The sequence below is a fragment of the Nyctibius grandis genome, chromosome 19 (genome assembly GCF_013368605.1).
Source record: "Nyctibius grandis isolate bNycGra1 chromosome 19, bNycGra1.pri, whole genome shotgun sequence".
NCBI classification, from domain to species: Eukaryota; Metazoa; Chordata; class Aves; order Nyctibiiformes; family Nyctibiidae; genus Nyctibius; species Nyctibius grandis.
Genome location: NC_090676.1, coordinates 5124707 through 5145941, shown reverse-complemented (window position 1 = coordinate 5145941; position 21235 = coordinate 5124707). Strand labels below are relative to the sequence as shown.

The 21235-nt window shown below is 45.8% G+C and overlaps 1 protein-coding gene across 2 annotated transcripts in view; it reads left to right on the top strand.

Annotated features, from left to right (window-relative positions):
* The first annotated feature begins 530 nt into the window (after window positions 1-530).
* GNAS (GNAS complex locus) overlaps window positions 531-21235 on the top strand; it is a 153506-nt gene continuing 132801 nt past the window's right edge. For both annotated transcript variants that reach the window (XR_011049568.1, XM_068416453.1), the window contains exon 1: window positions 531-783. Coding sequence is in view for 1 of the 2 variants with exons in the window: in XM_068416453.1 (XP_068272554.1) it covers window positions 531-783 (253 nt within the window). In the remaining variant the exon portion in view is untranslated. The remainder of the gene's footprint in view (window positions 784-21235) is intronic.

Here is a 21235-nt window from a genome sequence, read left to right as displayed (position 1 = left end):
CCGAGGCTGGGGCGAGAGCCTCACCCAGGCCGGGGTGAAACATCAAACCAGCGATAGCTACGGTGGTTTGGGGTGCTGTAAATGGGACGAGCTGACCGACGGCTCTCCCGGCTCCCCCAGCCCGTGCCGTGCCCGCAGCGATGGGCTGGCCGGTGCCTTCCCCGCGGGGCAGGAGCGAGGAGGGGGCCCCGCTGAACCGCAGCCGGCCCCGGGCGCAGCGTGACGGAGACACCTTCACCCCGAGGGGCGCGGCGGGGTGCGGCGGTCGCACCCCCTTTCCCCTCTCCTCCCCACCGGGAGGCTGCGGCGGGGGCCGCTTTCCAGAGAATACGGTAAACATGTCCGCATCACGTGTGGCCGCCGGCCGCGGCGAGGGGACCGGCCGAGGGGAGGGGCGGGCCAGGACACCGCGCTCCGCAGCCCCGCCGGAGCGGGGCCACTTTAAGAGGCCGCCGGGCGCCGCCGCCTCGCCCCGCCCGGCCCGGCGGAAAGCATGCCCGCGGCGCGGTAGGGCGGGCGGCTCCGGCACCATGGGGCTGTGCTACAGCCTGCGCTCCCGCCTGGCCGCCGCGCACCCCTCCGCGCCCTACGGCAGCCGCGGCGAGGCGGACATCCCCCCCTCCGCGGCGGCGGGGGAGCACGGAGACCCGCAGGTGCGGCACCGGCTGCGGCAGGACCTGGTGGCCAAGGAGCGGGCGGACAAGAAGCGGAGCAAGAGCATCGACAAGACGCTGAAGGCGGAGAAGCGGGAGTACAAGCAGACGCACCGGCTGCTGCTGCTCGGTGAGCGAGGGCGGGAGCGGGGCGGCGCGGCACGGCGCGGCCCGGCAGGTGCGGGGCGGCCCGGAAGCCGCTGTCAGCGCCGGTGCCCAGCGCGCCCGGCGGCCCCGCGCTGGCGGAGTGGGCGGCGGCGGCGGCGGCGGCGGGTGGGCCGGGGCGGGCCGGGGCGCCGCGCTCACGTGGGCGGCCGCGCCTCACCGCGCCCGGCCTCTGCCGCCCCGGGGCGGGGGGTACCCTCGGCGGGTGGCTGCGCTCGGGTCCCGCCGGTGCGGGGGTCGGGGCCGGGCTGCGGTGCCGTGCCCGGCTGTGAGTACAACTGGCGCTGTGGTGGCAGCTTGTAGCCAGCGCGATGGAACTAACGACCCTCCTCACCCCGCTCAGAGGTACCTGCTCGGTCCCCGCTGAGATGCGATGTCCGCTTCCCTCCGCCGCCCTTAACGAGCTGGTGACATAAAGCCACTCACGGGGACCACGGGAGAAGGAGAGTTCTTGAAGCTGGTGCAATTTTTCTGTGCACAGAAAGCCTGAGTTTTTATATGTGCGTTAATTTTTTGCTGTCGCCGCCTCCGCCTCCCAAAATACACACCGGGGAAGTTTCAGCCTGTAGAGCTGAGGCTCTTTTGATCCATCCCTGCCTTGCCCTCCATGCACTAGGACCTGCTTACGGCATGGCCCTGGGCTGGGCAGGGCTCCCGGGCAGGAGATGCTCCTGCAGGGCGACAGTTCCAGCACTGGGCTCCCTTCCTGAGGGAGGCCCTACGGAAAGGCACCTTCTCTTTGCCTACCTCTGTTGTGTGATGTCTGAGTTTGTTGTGTGACCCCAATGCAAAACGGTCATAGGAAGTCATGTATTGGCCTCCAGGTACGTCAAAGGGGTTTGGAAATGTTTCCACTCCTCCTCCTCTCAGCACACTGCAGGTAGAGCACAGATTATCGATCACAAGTGAATTGCTAAACTCTGAACTTCTTGGAGTAATAGAGAATATTTTCAAATGTCTGCAAATAACTTCAGAGCCTCCTACCCCCCTGAGGCGTGCATGATACCGCAGGTAATATATGGCAAGGTTTAGCCCTCGTCTTTTCCATCTGTGTTTGTAGTCTGTAATAGAGGAGCTGAATTTTAAGGAGCTTTAGGAAAGAATATTGGATGTAGTTTTCTGCGTCTTGGTGGTAAAAGTTTTTATTCTAGAAGTACAGCCTCTTTTGATGTGGTTGTAGCTATACTGATGTAAGGCAGTTCATAAAGGTGTACTTTCTTCTTATGAGAAGGGGGTTGAGCAACGCTTATGTAAAGAGTAAAGCTGGTATGCTGTGACTGTCTTGGTAAGAAATCACACCTCTAACCAATGTGGCTTTCCTTTTAAGCACATGCTACGCTGTAGGTATTTTATGATTTGGGTTTGTTTTTTTTTTTTAATGTATTTGGAGTTTGTTCTGTAGTGAGCAAGTGCTTGAAAAAGGTGCCGTGAGAACTGGTTTGTCTTTGTAGATTAATTAATTAGGGAAAAAACCCCAGCTAATTGTGATGTTAACCTGCAAGTCATAAAGGCTATCTGATAGGCTTCTGTATTTGCAGGAGGCAATATTTCAGTTGCCTGTTTTTTAATATTGCTTCTAACATGTTGTGCCACAGAACTGTTTTTTGCAGAAATTACATTAAACATTGAGTGGGTCAAACAACATATCTTAGCAATTGAAAATTATCTATGGTGAAGCCACCAGAGAGAGCATTCTTTGTTGAAGTGCTGATTTATAAATCTGATGGATATGAGTCAGTGTTATGCTGGCAGTGCTTTATTATATTTCAGCCTCTACTTGAATAGCAGGAAGTCACTTTTTGGCCCTCCTGTAAATCTTGGGATGCCTAAGAGACCCATTTCCCTGCTCCTTGCACAGAGACTGTCAGTTTTCCAGTTAGCTTCCTTCCCTTGCCGCTTCTCCCCTGCATCCCGCTCTCACTGTTACTTTGTGAATCTTCTATTTCTAAACTGGAATAAGAAGTTTGGGGTGTATTTGGTTATACCTGATGTACATCTGCAGGTATTGCTGCCACAGCTGAGTGTCTCTGTGCTGAGGCTTTGCCTACATGCTTATGGATTGCATGTGCAAATAGTGCAGGGCAGTGAAATTGAGCGAGGGGGGGCAGGAGCATCTAGCTGGGATTTAAAGCTGCAACTGAATCGTATTCCAATGGAGTTACGGTGGGGAAAAAAAAGACTGAAGAAGTGCAGAGCCAGGGATGTCTCCTCGCTTGGCGTTGAAGGCTCAATAGAAAAAGCTGCAGTAGGTACTCACGGTTTCTTACTTGTGCTCCCAAGTTTTTAGGCTGATGTGCTCCTGCAGGAGCGTGTCGCTGACATGGACAGTTAAGGACACCTCAGACGGCTGCTCGCTCTTTGAGAGTAACAGGATTTAAATGAAAACTGCACCGATGCTTCACGTCTGGTCTGTCCCCAAGGTTACGTTATTTTTAACGTATGGCTACATGAGCTCATATACTTTCACGAGCTGCAAAGTTGCGCTGCGAATCTAGAGTGTTTCCTTCTATCGCGTGCCGGGCTGCACAGAATACAGGGAGTGCACAAAGTCACAGGTGTCCATGCCCGTGTGTGCTTTGATGTTGTAGTGTATATAACATACCTTACAGCTGTAAACTCTAGTCTGTTACTCTGAGTGTCTCTCAGATTAGTGCTCTTAAGCACAACTGATACTTATGTTCCCATGTTGCAGTTCCTTTTTTGGAAGGAAAGTTCCTCACTTCATCCGCGTGCTCAGGGATGTGCAGTGCACGGGTGTAGTCACTCAGTGGATATCTGTATGTCCTGTTACTTGATTTTTAGGTCTTTTTCATCATTTTTTTTCAATCCTTTTTCATCACCACAGATGTATAAGGTAAACTCCCGATTCCTGAAACTTCTCTAATTTCAGTAGCATAAAGATCTTACATCTGCTCTATTTTTGAAGCAATAATCTGACTTTGTACTTGCAGGAGAGTAGTTTTTTGCTTTGTTTCTGTGAAAGGAAAATGCACAATCAGGTGTAATCTCATTGGATTTTGTTTAGTGTACTGTACAAGTCACAACTCCAAGATTACAATTATTGTTATGTTGGCACCATAGTGTGAGTTCAGGGTTAGTATTGGGTATTGGAGGGTGATTTGCAGTGCGTGGGGGTTGGTTTTTGTTTGAGAACACTCTTGGCTCTGAAATTTAAAGCATGTGCTTATGGGGGAAAGGATTTTAAACTTTGCCATAAAACAATTCCATTCTGCGTGTGCTTTCTCATTGGTGACGGTAATGTGGGTCTTCCTCTATGTTATTCTAAGACTTTAAAGTATAATTCAACTTAAATTGTGTTTTTTATCTTACAACAAATATATGAAAACAAGGAACTGTAGTCCTGTCTGAGGGGGCTTTAATGCTTTTGATCAGTTAGTATTTTCCAACAAAACCCCACTCTGTCCGAAACTGTTGTTCAGCTCCCTGGTGTATGCGTTGCTGTACCATGGCCATCCTCCTCTTCTGTGATCTGGTTTGCTGTAGGAGAGTGAGCTTGGGCTCTCTCCTCTTGGTGCTTTGCCGATCTTTGTGTACTTAGTTTTTTCACTCTCTCAGGCTGAACTCTTACCTGTGTAAAAAGTACTTGTAGCTTATTCCCATATTGAAAAGGAAACGTGGGTATCAATATACCAATATAGGTATATGCACTTGTCATCTTAGGTATTTCTATTAAACTACAATATATTAAATAATGCCCATTCTGAATCTTACCTACATCAGTGCTTAAGTAAAAATGTTTCTAACAAAAATATTTATATTGGTACAAATATGAATACAGGGCATGCAAATTTGAAGTTTTTATAGGGGGAATATATTATACAGGAAGAAAAACATACTTTAAAAAGCTAGGAAATATCAGCGTGAAGACTAACCACAGTCACCCTCTCTGTGTGTATGCTGCATGGTAAGCCCCTCCATACCGTATAATTAAAGACTGTCTTGTATGGTTTACATTGTATTTTTTTTTCCACAGGGCTTGTACTTCATTCAGGGCACAAGATGGATGTTGTGCAGTGAATGAGTGGCTATTCAATATTCTTATCCTCTTCGTACAATGTGTCACCCTGTGCCCTATTTACGACACTCCATCCATACCCTGTACTGAATAAAGAGCTGTTGAACTCATGGGCTTTTCTGTAGTACTGATCACTGCAGGGACTGAATGCTTCATAAATGTCAGTGCATGGCACTGCTGTGAAATGAGGTGGTATCGTTCTCCTCCTTTCGTGGCTGCTGGAGAGGGAAATGCCACCATAGAAGGACTAAGGCTAAAATTGTCTAAAGCTACCACTGATTTTAAATGCCCAATCTTTGCCTAAAGCTACTTTTTCTCTGTAGTACTCGGCTTTTTTTAATGATGCTTCATGTGTTTAGAGCATGGACCTCATGGTTGTGAGCACTCAGCGCTTTTGCAAGGTGAGCTTTAGATGCTCTTAGGTGCAACCCAGGGAGTGAGAAGCACAGATGGGCCCCTGCTATGGAAGCTGCGTGCTGCTCGGTCGGCCATGGCAGCTCTGCAACAGAATGGAGCTCGTCTGGTTCTTCAGGGCAGCATTTAATCCCACAAGATATCCCTTCTCTTGTTGTGATTCCCTGTCTTGCTTGTTTACAGCAAGGTGGTTATCCTGACACTGCTGCTCGTGCGGATTGGGTGGGCGAGGAGGGGAAGACATCCAGTTATGAAGACAGGCATGTGTTCAGGCACTTGGTGAAATTCCATCTTACAGGAGCTTGCCCTTGTTGACAATAGTTTCGTTCACTTACAACTGATCTGTTTTTTGTGCCCTATGTATTGTGAGCTAGAAGAGGGGGCATACACCCCGCAAAAAGCGTATGATCCTTATGATTGTGTAAAAGATGTGCAGAACAGAATAGACTAAAAATGTAGAGGGAACCTTTATCCTGGCACTACCTAATTCTTGAGAACAAGATTTTTGACCCTGAGCATCTTATACCAAGTTGGTATTTAATTTCCCCTTTAAGAAAAGCAGGAGTAGGAAAACCAAAAAATCCTGGGTTCTATCCTAGGGGATGCTGGCGATGTGAGTATCTTGTAACGGGCTGCTCTGCTGAACAAGCTGCCCCCCGCACGCTGCGATAGCGGCTCGCAGGGCAGCAGCACACGGCCATTTTCCAAACGGGCTGTCATTAGTGGTGAGGGAATTACAATATTTTCCAATAGGGTTCCCAGTAATTACCAGATACTACAAGAACACTTGGGCAGGGGAATCTCTGTGGTTTCCATCTGCCCAGTACTTTCCAGTGCAGAGATGATGATCCTGCTGTGGACACCAGGAGGTGGTATGCTAATTATGGGTCGTCTTTGACGATGAAGAGCCTCTGTAAGACAAGTCCTACTCGGTTCCCACTGTTGTATACAAAACGTGCTCTATGGCATAGAGTGCTGCCTGTTCCGTTGGTAAACAGAGATCTTCTGGTTCTGGAGCATGTTCGCTCTGAACAAAAATACCTGGAAAGCTTTGCAGACTTCAGGAAGGCTTTACCCAGTATGCAAGCACTGCTGGCTCCAGGACCTGGGATGTGATTTGGTGAACGTTCACTGAAACTCAGAGCAATGTAGTGTCTTCAGCACTGGTACCTCTGCGCTTTAGATCACTTAGGTAGTTTCTCTCCTGCTCCTGTTTTAAAATTTCATAGAAAGGAGACAGGCAAGCTACTCATCATTCCCTGCTTTTTTCTTTCTTTTGTTTTGCCTCTTTTTTTAACTCCTGATCTTGACTTTTTCACTTTTTTCCTTGTACCACCTCCACATAAACAAAAAAATCATTAACCTCAGGCAGACACATGGCATGGAGAGCTTCAGCCAGCATATTTGAAGTTTGACAAAGTTTGAGCTGCTTCAAACAGGGTCTGGCAGTGGAAGGTGTCAGGAAACCTACAGCTGCACTGCTATAAAAGTGGTATGATGAAGGGCTGCTGATGGATGGCATGCTGTATTGATGCTAGGGTGATGTTCTCTGTATAGACATCCAAACTGCAAAATAGTTACTTGCACAGTTACAGCTAATGCTGAAGGGATGCTCTGTGCATGTGTCCACATGGATTTTTATGGGAAGAGGGTGAGAAGGAGAAGTCTGGGGGATCACCTGATCCCTAGGACCAGCCACAGCTGTGCAGCCACACAGCAGCATAAATGTACATCAGCTCTCCGCTTCCCCAGCGTATATGCAGTCTCTGTGTTAGTGGTAATCTGTATTTTTACTCATTAAGTGCCTGGTGGGATAAAGATCATCATCCATCACTCTAGAGAGGCCACATTCATGTGTAGCCATGGACCAAATTTCTGAAGTTTGTTGTTAGGGCAACTGAGTCCTATGAAGTTATTCTTTGGGAATGGGAAGGGGTCAGGGAAGATTGTTTCTTTATGATCATTTTCTGCTGTATGGATACCCACACATCTCCGTAAGGTGTGTTCACGTTCATTGAGGAAAACCTTGAAGAGCGCAGTTAGTTCTAATTACATGCAGTTCTTCCCTGACTCCCTTAACTTTGGGAGTGTACTTATTCACAAATATTCATGATTTCATTGCATTTCCTTCTAATTGCTGTAAGTTAGAAAAGGCAAGAAATAAAAGCTTGGCAATTCCTGGAGTGAGGACAACTCGGATAAGTGTCGTAAGAAAGCCCAGTTACCAGGTGTGTAAATCCATAGTACTTCAGATATTCAGACCTGAAGGATGTGTCTCAAGAAGGAAATTTGAACTCCACGACTTATTCTCATTGTTCCTCTGGTCAATGAAGCATTTGAGGAACAAGCTACCATATGCTTTATAAATAGCTCAGCTGAAATTTTCTTTACTTCCTCTAACATGTTCCTTCTGCAAAGAAAATCCACAGTATCTGTCTCTGAGCAGCGTTTTGTAAGATTTGCATGTCACTAAGGGGAAAATAAAGATTAATATTTTCTGCATTGAGGAACGTGGGGTGGGTGGGGAGGCAGAGGGTGTTAAACAGATGTCGGAAGGTCACCACTATTTATTCTGTGAACTGAAGGAAGTGGATGCTGGGGAGGGTGGGTCGGTTCCTAACAAGGAATAAGATGCAGTTTTACAGTCTCTAGTCTTGCTCTATTTAGGCACTTTAGTCTCTGCTGCAGTGTGCTGGAAGAGGGGGGTGGAGTGCTGAAATTCCTGGGAAAACCCAGAAAAATTCTGATTCAAATTGGAGGAAGAGTTGGAGAGGTTTCCTCCAACTGAAGGACTATTCCTTTGCCTTTTGCACATCCTAAGCACAATTAAATCTTCTTGCAAGGAGGGATTTGCATATTAAAATCATAGACAACACACCAGGCAAACAAACCTGGTTCTTCCCATCCCCTGGTATGTCTCCATCCCAGAAGGCTGAGCTTGGCACTAGGCTGTCAATGTATTCAGCACTATTTTCAGAAACCAAATCCACACGCTTCTGCCCCAGCGCAGCTTCACACAGGTTTGTTTGTGCATAGCAACACTGCCGTGGCTTCATGACTTTGACCTCAAGAAGTGTATCAGGTTCAGTGGAAAAACAAATGAACGGAGGGCCCAACCCCTCACCCACCCTGTGCATGGCCTGCGCAGGGATGGCATTTATCACGGCGCCGGTGGAAAAGAGCTGTGGGAGCTGCTCGTGAAAATGTCCCCTGCAGCTTCCCCTGTCAGCCGCAGGTGATTTATGTGTGAGGTGGAATTCTGCCAGTGTGAATGGAGAAGTGTTTTTATGTGGATTTTTATGGACGAGGCTTTCATTTTAAAGCACAATGTCAGACGTGACTGGAGAGTTTTCTGAGCTCTCGCTAGATCCTCCTGCCCTGGGCTGTCCCTGTGCAGGGCTGCAATCCCACCCCTGCGTCCCTAGCAGGTATCACATCTGCGCCCACCACAGGCTTCCTCCACATTAAATTACAGGAACACTAACCCAATATAAGTTGCATTTAAAAAATCTAAGGCTTGCATTTTGGGGACATTCGTTGGATTTTGAAATTCGGTGATGTTTCGGCCAAGTGCTGTCGCTGACCACTGAAGAGCAGGTTGCATTGCAGAGGAGCTTGTGAGGCGCAGTGCACGTGTGCTGCTGCCTTGGACCGTTCAACACTGGTGATGGGGTAGTCGGGGCAGCCCGAAACGTGAGCCTGAACTATAAATTGTTCCTGCCATGTTGCAGAGATTTTAGATTTCCCTGATATGCTGTAACAATTCTGATTGTGGTTTTGCTGCTGGTGAATGTGTGTTGTGTGCCAGCATGTGCAGGAACCAAAGGCTGGTGGTGGAAGGGACTCTCCACGCTCCAGCTCTACGGTTTATAAAAAACCTGTAAAGTTGTTCATCACGGACTAGTTGGCACATGTTTGTGGAGAGCTCAGCTCCATTTTCTCATCATTGCAAATTAAAATAACTTCAGAACTACATTTTTACTGTTGCTCTCTGTCCTTTCTCTTTTTGTCAAGGCAAAAATAGCAAAGTACCCCAAGCAGTCGTCTTCATCCCTGCTGAGACTGAAGGGGCTCCATTTTCACCTCCATCTTCCTTTGCATGATGAAAGGAGTTGTGAGGCAGTGCAACAACTAGGCTCATACCTGCTGGTTGAGTAAGTGAGGAGGAGCTACAGGTTTAATTTCAGTGTATGGGTGAGTGCCCTAACTGATGCCTGTGCTACACCTACTCACTTGGGTGCCATTCACAGAGCACAGTTGGCATCTCTGAGAGAGACACGCTTAGTGTTACTCTGAGCTTCCCGTATTGCCATGCACTGTAGGAGACAAGTTTCAGGCATCAAAGCAAGGTGACCACTTTAGTCCTTTCTTACTCTCTAATTTTGCTTTATGGCAGTTTGACTGGGGCACCAACAACTGTGCAATCCCATCACTTTCTCAGAGCTCATGAGCTCTGCTGGCTTCTTGGTGGAGATGACAAACAGGTTTGAGTCCACGTAGCCTGGAGCACAGAGAGCCCGTAGTGGAAACCAGCAGCTTGTCTGTCTGGGAGCTATTACAGAGCGTGACTGCCCCGTGGCAGTGCCTGGAGGGTGGCCCCGGTCCCCCGGGGTGTGCAGGGTGTGGAGCTCGGGCTGTGCCTGATCAGCAGCTCTGACGGGGAGATGCTGCTGTGGAAATGAGGGGGAGGAAAAAAAAAAGAGCACTTTATAGGGTTTGTCCTTCTCTTTTTCAGTGCCACCCTCATCACGTGTTATACCACAACCTCTTCCTCTTCCCCTCCCCACCATCTACCGAACAAAATTTTTAGTTTGTGGGCTGTATTTGTTTGGGTTTGCATTTTTCCTGGTTGTTTTTTATGCTGAAATCTCAAGATCGCTGGTTAGCCGGGAGGTTTTCTGGGGCACTGGGGGATTTGTGGGACTGGGACTTTACAAGGGGAGGAAACGGAGATACTGAGGAGAAGGACATGCTATTGTGAGCTGAAAATCTGCATTCAGATTTTGTTTTTTATAAATACCAGTTAAAACTGCCTGCTTGGAAGAAAAATAATGCATAAAATACTCTCTTGATGCTTTCCCTGCCTCACCTCCACACAGGAAATTTGCAATTTAATAGACCCGATTTTTCTCTGGTGATTAAAAACATATAACAAATATCTGTTAGACTGTAAGAGCTGAAAGATATTTTCTCCTCTAAGCCTGATTCCTTAACACTACCTGTGCTCTCATTTCTCTTAGCTTCTGTGAAGCTTAATCTCTTGTCCGTAGCATTTCATGGTTTTAGGTGGTGAGTGATGCAGAACTTGATTTGCAGATACTTCAGAAGAATATGTATTTTAAAAACACTTAAAATATTCACAAGGAAAAGACTCCTTCTTGTCTTTTTTTTTTCCCCAAAACAAAAATTGAGATAAAATTTTAGTGGATAGTCCTTAAACATGCAGATATTCTTGTATCCAAAAGCATCACGTGCGCTGCTATTGGAAAGTTGGAAGCAATTTGCAAAAGCCTGTTTGATTAGCAAATAGATGAAATGGGTGAAACTTCATTCTTGGCCTTTGGATCAAACCAGGAGTTTCAGTCTTGCAGCCTCCATCGCAGCCCCGGCCATTTCAGTGGGATTATTCACATGAGTGAGGACAGTATCAGCCGTCCCCTCTGTCGAGTGACCTGTGTGCTGCCGTCCCGTCGGCAAGGGGACAGCACTCCGTCCCCTGGGACAAGGCACAGTGGCACACCCAGAAATCGTGCTTAATCCACTTCAGTGCAGAACCAGCCAGTTGAGCCTGAGTATCGCTGTCGGGCCCAAATTGGAGTTGTACTGTACAAAGGAGTTTAAGAAAATGTTATTTGAAACTTACTCTGCCATCGAATTATTCTGTATTAGAAGGTTTGAGAATCTGTTGCTTCTAGTAGAGGTCTAAGCAAAAACTAAATACTGCAAAGATATTGACCATTCAGGCTTATTTTGGGAGGGGGATGAGGAAAGGCCTGATAAGTTATGTACTTGACCGCATGTAGTTAAAAATATTATTTGGAATATAAACTTCCTTGTCTGAAGACCAGCTTTATGCACTAAGTCAAAAAGCACAAAAAGCAGTTCTCCTCCTGGCCTCCGTAAGTATACCTTAATGCTGCTGAATCCTGGAAATTATGCAGGGCATGCTTTTTAAATGTTGATTTTGACTTCTTGCCTGGGACCAAGTGTAAAGTCTTTCCAAGGAAATACTTAGAAGACTTGCAATGAAACCCAAAAGCTGCTGCCAAACCTTAGTTTTTAGAAAGGGAGTAGGGGGCAATCCAGACTGTTAAAAACTTCCAGTTGTTTGTAATTAAATCCACTTCTTCTGTGCACAATAAACATATACTTAGAAAAAGATCATTTTACATAATACTTATGTGGTTTACTGCTGCTCTTCAGCTGCTAAAAAATCAAGCAGTAGGTCCACTATTTTAGTCTGGAAAGGTTACTGGAAGCTGGGAAGCCAGGGCTGGTGCAGCTGTGCCACCGCAGTGGCACGTATCCATGTATCCAGTGGTGACACGCAAAGCGAGCCAGGGAATCCTTTTCTCATAGTGAACCATCTTTCCCACCTCTAACTAGCTAAAGTTTGTTTTGGATTGACAAGGATGGGAATGAAGAGGAGATAAAAATATCCTGTCCACATGTCCCTCCTCGCCAGCAGCAGCACCACTCGTGGCGTTGGTGGAAGCTATGGGATTGCAGGAACTTCTCATCATGCTGCTTGCTTCTTTGAGGGCTGGCAGGAGACAGGACCACTAAATCCCCACTGCTTTCCCCACCCTGAGGTTGGTCTGCCACAGTTCATTCAAGATCGTTTCAAGTCCTCTGCCATCGTTCATCTGGAGGACAGGACGTGTGGGGTGGAAACACCAGCAGCTCTTGCTGACAGCTGCTTCTCTTCCCAGCTGGCATCCAGGAGATGCCCCTGGGGCTGAAGCAACTGGTAGGTCTGTCAGAAAGCCCAGCACAGATACCACCTTGCTAGGGAACAGGGAGGCCAAAGCTCAAGTGAGCCCCTTGTGCAGAGAAGGAATGCCACCAGGCTGGGGAATGTGACAGATTCCTGATGCCTCTGCTTATGTCTTGGAGAAGGGAGTCAGTTCAGGCTGCAGAGTGGTCTGTCTCTTGTCAGTACTGCAGTCACCTTCAGTTTTGTTGTTATTGTTGCTTAATGCCAAATATCAAATTCTGTTTGTGTATATACATGTTTGTAATGGTCACAGAAGTGCCATCATGGCTTTCAGTGTAGACACCTTGATTTGGCCAAGCAAAGTGGCAAAGAAATCTCTGATTTTCAGTTAATGGAGTTGCTTATAAACCCAGATCTTCTCCCTTTGTTCTTTATGTACTGTTTAGCACATGCACAGACACGTAGCCCAAACCAGGAGCCTGAATGAGAGCAGAAGGTTGCTCCCACCAACGATGGACAAAACCTTTGAGACCCCTGCCCAGTGCGTGTGACTGTCCTGCCTTAGACTTCTTGCAGGTGGCAGCGCTAGCTGGGGAGGGGACAGCCTGAGTGTGATTTTATCCAGGAGGTAAATTTTTTATTTACCCTTGGCAAGGGAGGGAAGTTGTTTTTTCTAGGATGGTGCAAAGAAGTGGTCAGTTGTTACTGGGCAGGTTGCAGGAGCCTTTGGGTGCTGTGAAAGAATAGACGCAAGGCATGGAAAGAGCAGAGAGGAGCAGCTGAGAGCTCTGTTATTTAATGTGACATAAGAAAAACCATGAAGCCTTGCAGAGCAGATTTGTTAGGATTTGAGATGAAAATCCATGTTGCTTGCTGAGATTATCCCCCAGCATATGGCGGGGAACGTAACAGAGATGAAGCATTAGTTGCTCATGATGTGGACACCTCTTGAAAACAGATGTTTGTAGTCCTGTATAACTGCGTGCTGTTTAATTCAGCTGAAATCTGGATTACTCAACAGGCTTGGCGTGGTATTCGAATGCTTAGTATCTGCATTTCCCACTGATCTCGTCCAGTACAGATCACCTCTTTCTTAGGAATACTGCTGCAGTAATTTCACCTGAAACTGGAACTTAGAATTCAGGAAATCACAGTCAACGCGGTGAGAGCAGACAGCGTTAGCCAAGGGCCAGCGAGGCAGCATGGGGAGCTGCCGTCATCTCTTTGGGCAACCCAGCACGTCCCCATTGCACCACGTCACAACCCTGCTGTACTGCTTGAGGATGGGCAGTGTTCCTTCGTAGTTTCTTTAGAGGATGACTTATTGATGGATTTCTATGGCTAATGATGCTGCAGGGGAGGAGACATTTGCTTGTGGGTTTAGGTGTGAATGGCCTGGCTTTTGGAGGCAGAGGTGCCGTGTATCGTTAGTGACGCGTGTTTGTTTCTCAGCTGATGCCTGGCCGATACACGTGTGTATGTCACGTGTTGCTTCGGCTGTGCAGGAATGCAGGAGGTAGGAGCAAGTCATATATAAGTGGAGGACTTTATGCCTCCATTAATACCAAACTATAATTCAGATTTTTACGTGTGCAACGTTAGAAAATTCAACACCGTTCCAACAGGAACAGCTTCTGTCAGTTTTTACCAAGTCTTTGTTAAAGGCTGCTACACTTCAGGTCCCCTGCATCTCTCTTAGCTGTTTCCTAATCATGGAGATTGCTGAATTCATTGGTACCTCTCTTGCTTCCATGAAGTTTTCTCGGTAACTGTCTTCCCCCACATGTGCCCAGGGCTGACGAAGACTCGGCACTGCTGCATGGGCACATGCCTAATGCGAAACCCCCTCTGTTATGTGTTTCCCATCAGGTAGTTTTGGTACGCCCTGACTCACCCTCACTTTGAGCTGCTGTTCAGAAATACCGGACTCATCCTCTCCGTTGTTTAAGGCACTGAAGTGAACTTAGGGATGTAGTGAACTTCTAACTTAGGGTTGTAGTTTCCCCTAGATTCCCTTTGGGGTCTCTGCATTTACTTAAGCCTCACTCAAGTAATTTGCTCTGATAATGCTCTAGTTATGCTTATATTTCTTCGTGTTCAAAATAATGCTTCCTAAGGTCTTTTAATTTACTTACCTCAATTTGCATTATTGGAAGACATCCTCCGGGAGTTTGAAGCCTTTATTGTTCACAGGGGAAAAAAGTTTGTTAGCTGTCAGTTCAGTTCATCTTTTTTCCACCCCTTCCTTCATGTTTAACTTCCTTTTGGACTTAGTCTTTTACAGTAAAAGCAAGACCTTAACCTCAACCTTTCTTTGTAAGTTAGATTCCTCTGACCTGGCGTCATCTTTGTTACAAAGCTTCACACGCTGCAGTACAATAATATTTTTCTTGTGGTGCAATGAGCAGCACTGCAGATGCTGTTCCAGATGGGGTCATTTTTTTCCTCTAAATTAGCAACTGTCTTAATAGATATTTTCTGTGGCTTCCAAACTATGTGGTATTGCTTGAACAAAAATGTAATTCCACTGAGAGGTTTCAAGCGCAACTTCGGCTGGGCTTCCAGAAACTTTTTTTTTCCAATTTAATTGCACAGTCAAAACAAGGTTGCTCGTGTACTGCGTTTGCATTTTGAAGCTGCATCTTTAGAAACCGATCAAAAATACTAATATTCTCTGCTATGTTTTTCTGACAGAATAGAATTTTCATGCAGGCTTATGTGTTAATGTAAGGCTTAAACTATGGCAAAATATGTCTTGAAACAATTGAAAGATTTAATCGCATCAAGAGCAGAAAGCCCAGTTCTGTCACCGAAGATACTACACTCATAAGGCTTCACCTCAGACTGGTTAATTTTCTGTCATTTTAAAATAATCATTTGAGAATGTTGGACTTGGAAGCAAGTTGTCCAAATTAAAACTGCAGAGTCATTTATTCACTTGAAACTTCTTTGGAGGAGTGAAGAGGATGCTTTTATACAAACCAGCCGTGCTGCGGACTAGCACGTGAGCTCCCTCATGGTGGTTAGCAAGACGTGAGTGGACTCTCGGGACCATTTGCTTCAGTTCTCTTTTGTCACACACAAATGTGGAAGATGGAGTAAATCAGGAAAAAATCCACCAGGATATACTACAAGCCTTAGGAGCACAGGCACCTTCTTAAAAATTTAAAGCCCTAGGGGCAAAAAAACCCCCAAAAATCCAGAAGCTTCAAAAAATCAGTCTGTGAGGATGGCTGGGGAAGTGCTCAAGGGACTGGACTTTGACCCCCTGCAATAGCAGGGAAGTTGGTAGATGAAATATGAGAGAGGGCCAAACAGAAAAGCTGAAAACAAGAAACTGGGGGTTTTTTGTTTTGTTTTTTTTTGGGGGGGGGGGAAGGGGGTTGGTTTTGGTGTTTTGTTTTTTTTTTTTTTAAAAAAACCCCCACCAAACCAACAACCAAAGACCTTTGGTAAAGGCAAGCTGTATAGTTCCATATAATCCTAAACCCTAAATTTTTTTAACAGTTTTTAAAACAGAAGGACTGTTCCAATTTTTTACGGTTTCATCAAGTGAAAGGCCCTGAACCAACTTTAAGCCTTGCCCTGCAGCATCGCGATGTCTGCTTCCGAGGACGGGCAGCTATCGCCCAGTTTGATTCTCACGCTGCGTTTCGGTGAATAGCCTGGTACAGGGGAGCGTGTGCCAGCTCGAGGGTGATGACAGCAAAATGCACTGGGCAAGACCTGATTCTGAGCAAGAATAGCTCTTTGTGTTTGTGCACTTGGAGTCGAGCACGTTTTGTGTTGGAGTACAGAATGGCTCATCCTGTCACGCTGGAGGTCTGTGAGATGCTGTTGGAGCTATTGTGTTTCAGGAGAGAAAGTGGGATTTTTTTTTTTTTTTTTTTTGTGTAGCTGAAGTGCTAAAGCTGTGCCTGTGGGGTGGGAGGGATCCCTGCCAGTTCCCCATGGGAACAGAGCTGGGAGTGCGTGAATTTCTTATGTCTGTGGGGCTGGTTTGGTTCGGTTAAGCTCTCCTGTGAAGATGTTGCAAGAAGAGTGCGTGTCTTGGTCATTAGGAATTTGTCCATGTTGCATTATTAGATGAGATTTCTATTTACTTTTTAGCTTTATCCTCCACCCGCATCCCACCGTGCATAAAGAAAATCCTGCTGCTGTCACTTGGGAAGCAGAAGTTTTCCAGCACTTCCCAAAATTCCCTCCAGAAAGAGATGATGTCACATCTGACCCAGATGCTCAGGGAAAACCAAGTGTCTCAGCATAATCAGCTCTGGGAGACACCCTCACACGCAGGAGCCGATCACGGCGGTGAGGATAGTGTTGGGGGAAGAGGGCTTTTCCTTGGGTTAACTCAAGTAACAGCCAAACACTTCGGTTTTAATTAGTAAGAGAGAGCCAAATGCTGGCTGGCCCTGTTTCCAAGCTGGATGTTTCAGTTTCTCAGGTGGGAGTGGTGTTCTTGGGCCTCTAAAACCTCCAGTATATTTTCTCCTCCTGTCCTCTGATTAAGGATTTCTTTGTTGACACTCCAGTGGGTTGTGGCTCTAATGACAGCAGCCCTTGTGTCAACCAAGACAGAGCTTCTCTCTGTTGATAGTTCCTGGCTTTGTCTCTGCTTCCTAGATGTGGTCTGATAGAGGTTCAGATGATCTTGGGAGTAGGAAAAATTCCCAGTACAAAAGAGAATTAAGTGGATTTTTGTATTTCTCAAACTCTCCCCTGTGCGTATCTGTGGACCAGACAGATGAACAATGACCATGCTATGCAGATCTCTTTGACAGGTGTTTCTTTTAATAGTTTGCCTGCAAAAAGCAGGTATATAGGATGAAACAGAAGACTCCTATTTGCTCAATAAGTGTTTAAAAAGTTAGCTCTGGACATATTTTAAGATAACTTTTCAATGGAAAATAACTGACTGAGCCTACCATGGTGGTGTTTCCAGCGAACTAAATGTGGTATAAAGTTCACATTTACATTTCTTTTTATAGATCAGAGGGTCTCATCTTAAAGGGGTTTTAATAGGTGCCAAATGTTCTCAATATCTGTCAAGGTCAATTATAGATGAGATTTTTTTTTTTTGCATGGAGCAGGAAACATGAAGCATCTTATTGGAATTGTTCCTAGAAGTTTGAACTTAGCAGATGTATGAGGTTTTCCTATGTCTTGGTAAAATGCTAAGTCTGAAGCTCAGCAAATTACTATGCTGGCTATTAACAGAAGATTCCAGCCATGCTGGTTTGGCAGGAAAAGATAACAAAAGATTTCCACCCCTACCAAATGGAGATCCCTTGGTAGGTATCTGATCCCAGGGAGCAGCTCGGCTGTTGGTCTGCCTGCCATCTCAAGGCGCGTTGAGCCTCCTCAAGGCCTTCAGCAAGCCAAAAGTCGGGGCAGAATGTGCTCCTCTGGTTTCCAGCTAGAAACAGAGGTCAATGTCACGTCACAGCTAGAAGAACTGTTAAAATTGGACATGCACTGTTTGTTATTATTTATTTTTAAAGCTTAACTCTTACTCTTAACTAATCACAGACCAATACAGAAGAAAGGGTTAATTCATTATCTTTGCAGCTAAAGTACTTAGTTACTTGGTGCTCTATTCTTTGTTTTCTTATCTTTTCTTGGCAAGTGTGGATTTCAGGGCATCTTTCTTTGCTTGCTTTCCCTTCATTAGCTTTGTCCCTGCCTTTTTACAATTGCAGATTATTTTTGACATATAAGCAGTAGTCCTTACATGAATGTATTTTTATAGAACTGATGCTGTAGTTGTCTCCAAGCTTTGGCAAAAGAGTCTGTTTACTTTAGGATGTGTTGTCAAGCATACCTGCTTTAATGATATTTCTGCTTTCTTAAAATTAAGGTCAGGCATTTTCTGAAACACTGACAAGGACGTTTTTAAATATTAAATTCCTAAGGACACAGACAACTGTTGAATAAAATGATGGAGAAACCCAGTGCTGCAGGAATATTAAAAGTTGTGAAAGTTCTTTTCAGTCTTCACTGTTTCCTTTCACTCTTTCTCTGTGAAGCAGTTGGTATTAATCAGAAGTTCAAATGTAAAACTGTCCGTTTTCACCCCCTCAATATTTTGTTTTTGAGACAACCATGTACTTAAACTACCAGAATAAAAAATATTGAGCATTCTGCCTAAAACTGAGAAAGAGAACAAAATACTGAAGTCCTGTGATTAAAAAAAAAGCAATGTTATCAAATGCAATGTTGCATTGGCAGAACTTTGGAACAGAGTTTTCTCAGGCTGGCAAGTTGTAACTTCAGTCAAAAGACTTTTTCCTCCAGCCTGTTTCACATTGGAGCAGGAAAAAATTGGGGGACTAGTTACATGAATTCAGAAAAAGCTGAAACATTGTCATAACCCATGGAGAACGTAGGTGTCCATGACCCAGCACTGGAGGTTGATGTGCACTTGGGGTAGAATCTGAAGGAAGCAGTCCCCGATACGGGTGGATCTTGGATCTGGCACTGAGCAGCCCAGACTGCACATCAGTGTCCTGCAGGACCTGGCTCCTGCAAGAAGGACGGTGGGAAGGATGCAGTGGGGGATGTAGCAGGTGGAAAGACGTGGGTTTGCGAGGGCCAAGAAGCCTTTGCAGGGAGGATGCTATTAAAGGCCAGGGAAAATGGAGCAAAACAGTGTAATCAGTCTGCCCATAAAGGACTACAGCAACTCATGTTATCTCCCTTGAGAGAAACTGGTGTTTCCATTTTCACCCTCAGTTTCTTTTTTTTCAGGTCTATGAACCGATTTGCTTTCTCACACTTTATAATTTCACACAGAGCAAATAAATTATACTGAAAAAAAATGAATTCTGAATTAAACTGTTTTCTTGTCCTCCTTCCATTTTATCACTTTGTGCGCATATTTGAAAGGATAGCTGGGTGCTAACCTTGAATGTTTAATGTTAGGACTAACTTCTACTCAGTGTTTACCAAAATAGTAGGGCCACTGTGTAACAGCAATGGTATAAGTAAATGTCAACACGGGTCACTGATATTTTAACAGAAGACTTTAATTCCTAATAAACCTAAGCAGAGGTTTTTAGGGTGAGTTAAATTTATTGCAGCAGCGCCCTCAAGTGCTGCGACACTTTAAAGGTCTGATGGTGTCTCCCACGGGACACTGGGGGTGTATTTGCTGGGGCTTGGTTCCTTCGCGTGTTTAGCCCAGTAAGAGCATATAAATTATGTTGGTGTAATTTTGAGTGCTTACACAAATCTGTAAGACTATTTAAATTAATAACAGCATGAAGGGAAGTGTGCTGGTTTGGGAGTTTCTTTTTTAACTGCTCTGTGGTAAGGAAGGTGTTCTCCGGACCAGTTTGGTTGGAAGTGATGGTAGAAGGAGACCTGAGCAGAGAAGCTATCTTCAGACAGGTCAGTGATGGGCAGGGTCCTGCAGGATGCCGATCTGTAGTTTGGGATGCTCAGTGCCATCAGAGCCCAGTGCATAGCTTCAGAAACTGTTCTTCAGCTCCCATGGCCCTTTCTTAAGTTTAGGCTGTGTAGGTAATGGAGCAGAATCTCCTCTGGTGTCACTCATTACCTTGACAAAGAATTTGTCTGGATTTAGACTTGGTATTCACTCTCATTTGGTACTGGCATAACCACGTCTGGTAGGCTGGGGACCAGTACACTATTTGTCATGGTATAAACTGTATGGATATAACTATGACAGTATAAAGCAACTGTGGTCTGCTAGAGGTGTTACATAGACGTCCAGCTCTCCTTGAGGCAGCTGCCAGAGGGAGCCCTGGCTGCAAGCTTGCTCTTCACCTGCTGAGCAATAAAGCCACAGTCGCTTCCAAAATTGCAGCATCTATGTGAGCTGTCTGGCAAAGCTGGCTATGTGATTTCCTCCATTCTCTAGAATTCCCTTCTGTTCAGCTCTCTACCTCTTGTCTCCCAGGACCTATGATCAAAGCAGGTCAAGTCATCTTTGTTCAAAAGCAGAATTGCTGAGTGATACCGGTGTGTCTGGAGAAGTGAATTTAGGCCAAGAGAATGATTCCATGGGGGTAATGCAATCATAGCACCCAATAATTACCTGTATCCACAAAATGAACATTTGAGGCATTGCTGAGAGCAGAAGGCATCACTTACAACACTCCCTGTGTAAAATTAACACCCTTTCCTCCTAATTCTTAAGGAGTATTTTTGTAAAGATACTTCAAAGTCTCTATTTCATACTCTTTGCGTATACTACTCAAATGTGTATTTTTGTAGTGTCCTTTTGTGTGGGTTTCTCTGGATCCGGAGGGAATAGCAATTGCAATAGTGATAGCAATGTGTGGAATGAAGAGTTGCAACATTTGGGCCATACCCGCTCTTAATATTTGAGTCTTGAATGAGTATTTCTAGAATAAAACAGGAAGAAAATAAGAGGTCAGAGGGAAGAGAATTTAGAAATCATTCGTTTGACTTATGAGAAAAATAAAATAGTGACACATGTTTAAAATAAACAAATATAAAGGTCAATGGCCATCTGGAGATCCAGTAGCCCAGGATCACTTGGGCTTTTTTTGGCCTCTTAAACAAGGAAGTTTTAAAGCCTTTGGCCCAAAGCGCTGCTTTCCTCTATACATGTGGAGTTTCACACAACTTGCGTTGTCTCTGTCCTCTTTGCACCTGCTCTATCATTGCCCTCCAAAAAGCAGGGGAAAAAAGAAGGGGGAGGGAAGGGAAAATAAAGAAGTGGCACTTCCACTTCATGAACACATGGCAGACCTCCAAGAGGAACATGACCAGGACGTTTGTTTTTGCTAACAGAAGAGGGGGCCAAAGCTGCAAGGACTGAGGGTGGGTTTTGGGTTCAGAAAGGAAGAGGGTGAGAATGGGAAAGAGTCAGGGAAGTGAAGGAGCAGAGAAAAGGACCCAGGGGGTCTGCAAGCTTGTGGGGCTGGGAAGCAGTTGAAACTGGAAATATACTCGGGGCGCAGCCTGAGGAGTGGGCTGGGAGTGAGAAGAGCTCCTGGCTGGAGAGGACGAGGCAGGCAGCTGGCTTTGCCAAGTGCA